The sequence below is a fragment of the Haplochromis burtoni genome, unplaced genomic scaffold (assembly GCF_018398535.1).
Source record: "Haplochromis burtoni strain Fernald_Lab_line unplaced genomic scaffold, NCSU_Asbu1 Contig_79, whole genome shotgun sequence".
Classification (NCBI taxonomy): domain Eukaryota; kingdom Metazoa; phylum Chordata; class Actinopteri; order Cichliformes; family Cichlidae; genus Haplochromis; species Haplochromis burtoni.
The window spans coordinates 2,276,336-2,285,533 of record NW_024582440.1 but is presented as its reverse complement, the minus strand read 5'-3'; the positions used below and the strand labels follow the sequence as shown (position 1 = coordinate 2,285,533).

The 9,198-nt window shown below is 38.3% G+C and overlaps 1 protein-coding gene across 1 annotated transcript in view; it reads left to right on the top strand.

The window, feature by feature from the left end:
- Positions 1–4,938: 4,938 nt before the first annotated feature.
- vamp3 (vesicle-associated membrane protein 3 (cellubrevin)) overlaps positions 4,939–9,198 on the top strand; it is a 14,327-nt gene continuing 10,067 nt past the window's right edge. The window contains exon 1 of the mRNA XM_005924663.3: positions 4,939–5,069. Within this exon, the coding sequence (XP_005924725.1) occupies positions 5,068–5,069 (2 nt within the window). The 5' untranslated portion in view covers positions 4,939–5,067. The remainder of the gene's footprint in view (positions 5,070–9,198) is intronic.

Genomic DNA, 9,198 nt, shown 5'->3' with positions numbered 1-9,198 from the left:
CCCTTCCATGGCTTTACCTAACAAGCTCAGTTGTTCTTGATAGTTCTGTGACCTCATTGTCATCTTTAGCAAAGTCCATAGACTGCAGGTGGGATGACGATGTGGGATTTGTGGATATCAGGACAGAGGCCTCTTTCAGATAATCCCACCGTACAAGCTCTGTAAAGAATCTTTCCCTGCCCCTCGGTCCAACTCACCGCCAGTTGGTTCTCTGCTCAGCTCCTTTGCGAAACCCAGTTATTACGTGTCATAATACAGCTTAGCGATCTTTGCCTTAGAATTAAATCTCTGCGTTGGCTGTTGTCTGATGTCTGAAATGATGATTCAACAGAATCACGGCAGGTTCGAAAATATTTCCATGCATTTTAGCATAATCTTTATTAACTCACACTCGGTTGCTGTTCACAGTCACATGGCTGCAGCTTTCCAGCTCAGCCACACATATCACCAACAACAAGAACAGACACAGGCAATCACAGATCTCCTTGCTCAGCGTGTTTACGAGAAAGGTTTTTTCAGAGTGACACCTCAAATGTCGGGCGCTGTGTGTTGTACTTGAGCATCACATCGCAGATTTAACAGGAATCTCACTGTTCTTCTGGGATTCTGCCTGGTGATGATCTATCCGTGTTGTTTTCGGAGTCCTTTTTGGAAACATTTATGGATGATCAAGAAGATTTCCCAATCGGGACGGGAAAATGTGGGATTTTGGATCCTCCTCATTTTTGTCGTATTAAAGCTATTCTTTTTTTGCTTCTGTTTTTTTTTCCCCTGTTGCCTACTAATCAGACTGAAGTGTTTGCTTCACTTTGCAAATGAAGTGCGAGCCTCTTCCTCCAGAGCTGCTTTAATTTCATTCATGTTTTCCATCAGTTCTATTTGCATTTTTTTCATGATGAAACATATTTTGCTGGTTAAAACAAAGATGTGTGAAGATAACACCTTTCACTCTTAATCCCACAGATTGACCTTTATGCTGTTTCACTAGTGGGATACAGTGAGTTTGAAGTCAGATACGTTTGTATTGTTGGACAAATTGCAGGGATTAATTCAGAGTCTGGAGTCAGATTAGAAAAAGCCCACCAAGGCTCACTGGCTGAACTCTGAGTCAGTGATGAACACTTTCATTATTCCATTCACTTTTTGCAATACAGTATACCAACACCACTGGCATCAAATCAGCAACAGAGCATAATGCTACCACCACTATGTTTGACAAACATACCTCTTTTTGTCAGACAGCTTAATCTTTCTCTCATGTCACCATAAAACATTTTTTCCAAATGGTATATTTGAGTTGTCCATGTGGGCAACTACAAGTTTCAGACAAGGTTAAAGGTGTCAGTTTTGGTTAGCATCCTCTCAGTTCACGGAGATGTAAAACTCACTTCACTGTGGACAGTAATGCTCGTGTTCAAGCAGTTTCCAGTTCATCGCAGGGTTGAGCCTTCATGATTCCTGGGTTCTTCAAAACATCCTAACCAATTTCCTTTCAACTGAGCGTGTGTCATGGCTCAACGGCCCAGGAAGAGAGATGGACACAGGTGCAGAACTGCAGGGCAAGACAATCATGAGCACTATGAAGTCGCTGTGACAGCGGGGTGCGTGAACTGAGCCAGGGGAGACTATGGCTGACTATGGGCACTGGAATAAAAGGAGAATACAGTCAGAGTGGTTCAGAGGAATTTTGAATGAATTCCAAGAGTCAAAGTAAGACGCCTTACTTGCTTGCAGGTGGAGAAAGGCAGGAGGGGGCAGGGGCGAGCACGGAGCATGACGCTGGAACGCAGGGAGGCAGGCAGGTGAGAATGGCAATTAGACTGAGAGGTTTTACCAGCAGCTGGAGACCTGGATCCAGGTAAGCAAATATGGCAACGGGTGAAAAGTGAGCTCTGGGAACAGGCTATGAAACAGGTGAAGAAGGTAAGTACACTACAGTTTAATCGAAAGAATGTGAGGCCACAGACTAACATTGGTTAGCAGATAATCTGGCGAGGACTAATTGAGTGTGTCAATCCTACACAGCAAATCCAGCATGTCCAAATTAACACTGTTGGATTTGATTTCAACACTATTAAAGTGTCTATATTGGTCCACACCAGAGTGTTAATTTAACTTTTTTTGGAGAGTTGGTACGTTAACTCTGATTTAGTGTTAAACACCAAATCTTTCTGGAGTTAATAATTTAACACTTGGTGTTAAGAGTTTATATATTAACTCTCAAAAGAGTATTTTAGTTTAACTACGTAAGAGTTATCTTCTAATTCATTCTAAAAAGCGGGAATTTTACTGTTCTGAACTTCTAGAAATTTCTTTTGGAAATAAACATTTACTAAAAAGACGCAATGGTTTTTGAAAAACATTTATTCTGAACTGTGCACCACAATTTCAAAGCATTTTCTGAAAGATGTAACAGTGTACATGTTCTCACTTTCATTAGAATTTTGTTTATCAAAAGGTCTGACATAGATGAGCTGGTAAATGCAAATAACAGCATTCTCATCACTTATTTCTTCAATACAATATGCATGTCCTTCATTCATCACTTTGTGGAACTTCACCGCACTTCTGCTCTCCCCCATATTCCATCTTCACAAGCATATCCAATGTGGAGATTGAATAAAAATTAGTTGACACTAATTAATGGCACAAATAATCCGGTAATCAATTGCAGCACAGTAAAAAAAAAAAAGGAATCCTTTTTGAGCCATTACTTGTGTAAAGTATTTTCCCAAAAGACAAGGACACAGGCAACAGGTAATACTGAACTAAATGTAAGACCTCAACCTTTTTCATTTTTACCTAAACCATGTGCACAAAACTCTGGAGGGATCTAAATGCTAACGTAGAATCCAGTCTGGACGTCTGCTACTGCTGTTTGCTCGCTTTTTTTTAAAAATTTATTTATTTTATGGGCGATCGTTTTCAGGCTTCAAGTAGCACCATTATACCATATCACATTCTAGACATTGTTTTAGGTGTATTTGACCAAAAGTTTGACTGAAAATTCACATGCAAGCTTTTTTTCAAGGCTGTGGTATTTGCCCGCAAACAATACCTTTCAGCTAGCTAAAACAGAATATTATGCTATCACCGAGCAACATGGCTAATGCCTTTCACACAGCTTTGTCTCAACTCCAAAGAGCCACAGAAGTAAAAGATAATAATAATAATTGAAACAATCTTTGAAAAAATGACTTACCAAGCATGGCAAACAACTCAAATATGTAGAGCAAAATGTTCTGAAACGGCTTCACTTCAGCTTCGATTGGAGCCTGTGGTGCTGGGGGCGGAGTCTGTGAATTTACTCTGTTGGTGTCATAGCCCCTGTAGGAGTTTAGCGTTAAGAGGTCAAGAGTTAATGTTTCCATTGTAACACCCCCAGATTTGAAATAGAAACACTCATTTTTAACACTCGATTTTAACTACTATCATTTTACACCTCAGAGTTACATTAAAAGAATGTGACTCTGCTTAGAGAAAAATTAACTCTACTTTTGCAAGAAGACTACTAACACCAAAATATTTAACACTTTGCTGTGTATATACTGGTGGAATAATTGCCCAAAGGTGGGCAGCCAGGGAGGAGCAACAAGTCTCTACCCAGAGGAGGAGAGCTGCTGCTGGAGAAAATACTGTGACTCACCCAGACCGTAACAGTTTGGGTCATCTTCCAGACATCTTCCAGCCTGCATGCATACTTTTAACCCTGTGTAGATTAGAGAAAAAAAAACAAATCAAACATATGCACCCAGTTCTAGTTGTCTTAAAGTCAATAAAGATGTATTCCGTGCAATCATTTCACCCTGGAGAAAGAACAAAATTACCAAGACATTTATGCCCATGATGAGTGTATGTAAACTTCTGAACACAACTGTAATGGGATCATTTCTGTTGCTAGGCTATTGTTTCCTTCCTGTGGCCTTTGATTACCCCAAAACACATATCATTATGCGTTTTGATCACTTTGTAATGTAAATTTGTAATGCTGTTATCCTTCAAAAGTAAACTCAGTAAACTCAACTTAACTCGTGTTGGCCAATGTTGTGTTGTTGCAGAATTGTTTTTGCATTAGTTTTGTATGATATGAATCCATTAATAAAGCATTTTAGGGAATTAGCACCTGCTCTCTTAAACCACATACTACAACTCAGTGACTGACACAAAAACTCAGTTCTTTCACTGTTGTCTTCAGACTGCATTCAGTTTTTACAGTTTAAGGAAGCACTTAAAGATTGATTTGTTCTAAATGTTTCATATAAATCTGCTATACTTGCATACACACACATATATACTCTCTTTAACAGTTTGAATGAATAAAGTTTCGCTATTCCTATTTTTTCAGTTGTTGGTGGTTAGTATTTGTTGATGACGTGTGGATAGGGATGACTTTTTGTTCTCATAAGCCACATGCTGATCACGGGCTTGGGCCTGCTCCTTGCATGTCTACTGTAGCTTGCAAATAGAAATGAAATAAATAAAAGGTGAATACGACTGATTTGAGTAGTTAACTCTTTAATGATTATTGACTAAGGTGTGCGAAGTGTGCGTTGCTTTTAATTGCTTTTAATAATGGTAGGCATGCGGAAGCTATAAGCCACGACCTCTTTAATGTTGCCTTCACGTGCTCACCGCAAACTCATGCTTTCATCAAATAAAGTAGTTACCAGATAGTATGATCCGATTTTGTAATTTATTTCTTTAAAATAATTTAGTACTGTAAAAGTTTATGTATTTACTGTAAGTTTGCAGGGAAAATTCTTTTATTTATTTTTTTATTTGAATGCTAAATGTAGTCAACTAAAGGTTAGTCACCAGGCTAAATGGGTTATTAATATAATTTATTGTCACGTATCGATATCGATATGAAAAGAAATTTCTATGATTTCTGGTTTTATTAAAGTGCGCATTTTCCTTGTGAAATGTAAATACGTGTGATAGTTCCTAATTCCGGCAACCTTGAAAGCGGCACAAAAACCGCTGGTACGGCTGGGACTGTTTCGGCTTGACAGTGAGCTACCAAGCAAAAATCAGCAGCGGTGTCGTTTGAGGAAATTTCGTTTTGCAATGTAAGTCTATCCTATACCACACACTTTTATTTGTCAGTCAGATGTTGACGATTTCGCTTCCGTTTTTTTTCTGGTAATACTTCAAGACGCGGGCGCAAAAACAACGCCCAGAACTTTTGCTACTAGCCTGCAACAAGTGCTAGTGCCCGTCTTCGAGATGTGAGCTAGCTTAGCCACAGCAGCAACGCTGCATTAAAGTTATCTAACGTTGCTCACTCCTCATCATATCAACTTATCTTTGCTAGTTATGTAGGTAGTCAAGAAAGAGTGTACACAATCGGTTTGTATACAAGCCACAGCTGTTACTGTTACACGAATCTTACTGTTAGACAACGATATGTGCTAGCGTTTTAGTCTATGCTTAGAAACTACCGTTTCCTGTGTCGTTGGCCTATCTAAAAACTACTGCTGTATACTTTTATTTAACAAGCTTAAAATGTTTGTGTATGTCGCTTTGTGATTTCTAATTATTGTAGCTCTAATTTGGATATGACTAAAATAATATCAAGACACAATCAAAGGGAACGCAAAGTTGTAAACAGGAAATATAATATTTATGGCCGAAGTGTTTCTGTTTTAATAGGTCGTAATCATGTTGATGACTGGGTAATTAAAATAAGTTTTAAACTATATCTAAGCTGAATACTTGCCACTCCAGTAATAACTTACACCCCGTTGTCGGTAATGCCGTTATCTAACGTTATTTCCATCCCATCAGCATCTACCGTTTTTTTTCTTTGTTGACACAGTTAGGAACTGTACTCTGATATGTTTCTCGGTCAATATGTGTATTAGTAGGCGCTTTGAAGCTTAGGGGTAATGAAAGAACAAGGGAAAAGACGTGTTTCGTGAGTGTTTACTTTCTGGGAAGGTGTATTGCCTTACAGCATCAAGAGAGGAAGCTTTTTTTTTTCCCTTTTAAACTAATAAATAAATATATATACACACACACACACACACACACAGTGCACATAGAGGCACTGTACTCAGCGTTTTCGTAATGAATCACAGACAGATTTCTACAACTATTTTTGTCCATATTAAACAAAAATCCTTGACAGAGAATTTGCATGTCTTTCTGAAATTGAGTGATGATTTGATTAAACCATAAAAGTCATTCTTTCATGATGTTATAGTCATTTCTGTTCATTGTAGTGATGGTAGTGGATCAGTAGTATAGATACAACAGTGATGATAATGTAAAATTAGGTCCCGGAATGTATGGATAGTAGATTTACAATAGATTTGAAATAAAATAAATCTATTAATGCAAGAGGGTTAACAAGAATATTCAGTTAACCACGATCACAGTTTCTGCACTCAGTCGTTTATTTGAAGTGGTCCAAATGTAACTGGACAATTTACTCCAAAGTAGAGCTGGGCGATATGAGATTTTTTCATATCACGATATGTTTTTTTTCATTTCAGGCGATAACGATATCTATCACGATATAAGCCAAATAACTATATTTGTAAGATTTAAATGTGCCGTTGCTCACAAGTAAAATGTGAAATAATCAGCAGCTTGTTTTTATTTAAATATTTATTTCCCATAATAAGTTCAACAGGGTAGATGTACTTAAGGAACATGAGACTTTTTCAGATAAATAAAGGCAAATATTGCAAACTACACAAAAGGCAGCCGCTAAAGCGTTTAAGTTTCAAAATAGAACAAACGAAACAGACTAAATTGTCAATTCCACTTAGAAACAAAATATTAATTCTAAAAATAAATCTTAGTTTGTTTTACAGAAGAACAGACAAAACTGACTAACTTTTGTCAATATCAAATAAACTGAGAACTAAAAGGAAATTCTCAATCTCTCCTTGTTGTATAGCTGAGCTTTTCAAACAGTTTTAACAGTTACTTTAGTCTGACAAAAGCCGAATGACGAATTAGCGCTTCCAGTCAGAGACTGAGGCTACGTCCACACGTACACGGGTATTTTTGAAAACGGAGATTTTCCGTTTTCGTTTTAAAAAATAATCCCGTCCACACATAAAGGCAGAAATGAAGGAAAACGCTGCTATGAACATGCCAAAGCAGCAGGTGGCGCTAGATTCCTAACCGTGCAGAAATGTTGGCCAATCAGAAGTCTAGAAGCCTCGGTGGGAAAAAGTAAACAAAGCTGGGGCATAGAAGCAGAACCGAGTCGTATGTGTGGACGGACAGTAACTGTGTGTATATGTAAGCATTTAAACACTGCAGAGAGTAGAATTAACAGTAACAGTATTGTAGAAATTAATTTCACCAAAACAATAACGTGGCGCACAGTGTGACGCATGCACCAGTTTATTGTATTTCCAGACTTGCTTTCGGCACAATTTACAGTGCACTCTACTCTGTTTTTTGTCAGACTTGAAATAGCCGAAATACCTTCACACTACGGAACTTCTATGGCTCTTCCGTTCGACAATCTCTCCGGCATTGGAACCATCATCTGTTTTCTCTTCGGTCACGCTCGGTTGATTTTTCTAGTCACCACACTCATTTCCTCCCTTACGCGCTGGCTCCCTTACGCGCTGGCTGCTTCCCAAACAAACACACGTGTGGCTTGGCACTTGTGCTGTACGTAACAAGTCACACGACGTGACGCTGTGGCTGTGATTGGTTCGGCTCTGCGCTACTTAGTTTGGATTGGCTGACCTTTTTTAATTTTTTTTTATTTTAAGAGGACAAGAGGGGCGAGGTCTATCGCGATAGCTTAATTTCTCTATCGAGTAAAAGTTATATCGCGATACATATCGTTATCGTTCTATCGCCCAGCTCTACTCCAAAGTTGTTTTAAATTTGTCTCCATCACTTAATTAGCAATAAGGTTGGTAGTTGAATGCTTGCAACTGTAGCCTTTGCATTTGGAAACTGTGGCTGTGAATCCATAACATATGGTCAAATGGAAACTTAATTCAAATGAAGCAATAAAGCAAAAATAAAATTTATCTGCAATTTTTGTTCAGGGAGTTAAATTGAGGCTGAAAGGCGGGACTTAAATTGCATCTTGATGCCTTTTTATTTTAATGCAGTGGTGAGCCAGCTCTTCCTTGGTGCCTTAGAACTGAGAACTTGTAGCTAGGGCTGCCACAAACTATTATTTTGATAGTCGACTAGTCACCAATTATTTTTGCCATTAGTCAACTAATCAGATCATGCGTCCATTGGATGTACAACGTACAGCTTATTGCACCAGCATGCATGTGCTCTTATATAACTATCATTAGCTTACAGCTTTAAATGTTTAAGGTATGTGCTAACTAAAAATAAAGACATGATGATAGTTTATTAAATTTTAATGAAATTTACAGGTTGTTTCAGTGGAGTTTAATAAACTCAGCCGCTATCTAAAATACCTAATTTCCTGGAGGAACCCACCCTAGGGATTAATAAAGTTTTATCTAATCTAATATAATATAACAGGACACCGGAGTATATTCTTGAGCATCTCACACTTCTGATAACTGGTTGTCTGCTTGACGTTTATTCAGCAGTGTAAAAACTATAACTTTAATCTCAGCCAAACCGATTTACTGGGGAACAAATAAAATACTGAAAAAAGCCAAACAATAGCATTTTTAAGTTATCTAAGTGACTTATATATATAGTGTTGGGGAGTAACGGCATACATGTACCGCCGTTACGTATTTAAAATACAAAATATGAGCAACTGTATTCCGTTACAGTTACCGTTTAAAAAGGTGGCATTTAGAATACAGTTACTTTGTTGAAATAAATGGATTACACGGCGGTACTTTCCTGTTTCATATTGTGGTGGGTCAGGACTGTTTGGGTTTTGTTTGACAGCTGTTCTGTTGTTCCAGGTGGCAGCGTTACGGTTGCCATGGTTACAGGGTGACGCGCGCGCGCGCGCTCTCTCTCTCTCTCTCTCTCTCTGTGTTTCCTGGGTGAGAGAGCGCCTTTTTGTTGTTGTTGTTGTGCTAATCTAATCCGGTTGTTCAGTGATGACGCGACGAATCCTACTTCTGGGTCTAAAGTAGTCTGCGTTTAATATGGCTTTTGTGTTGTTAACATGTTTAATGTTATGTATTTTCTTCTATTTGATCTCAAAAAGCTCCTAAAACAGTCAGTGATCCCTGTTGACCTCCCTCGGCTTTTATTACCACTAATCATTTA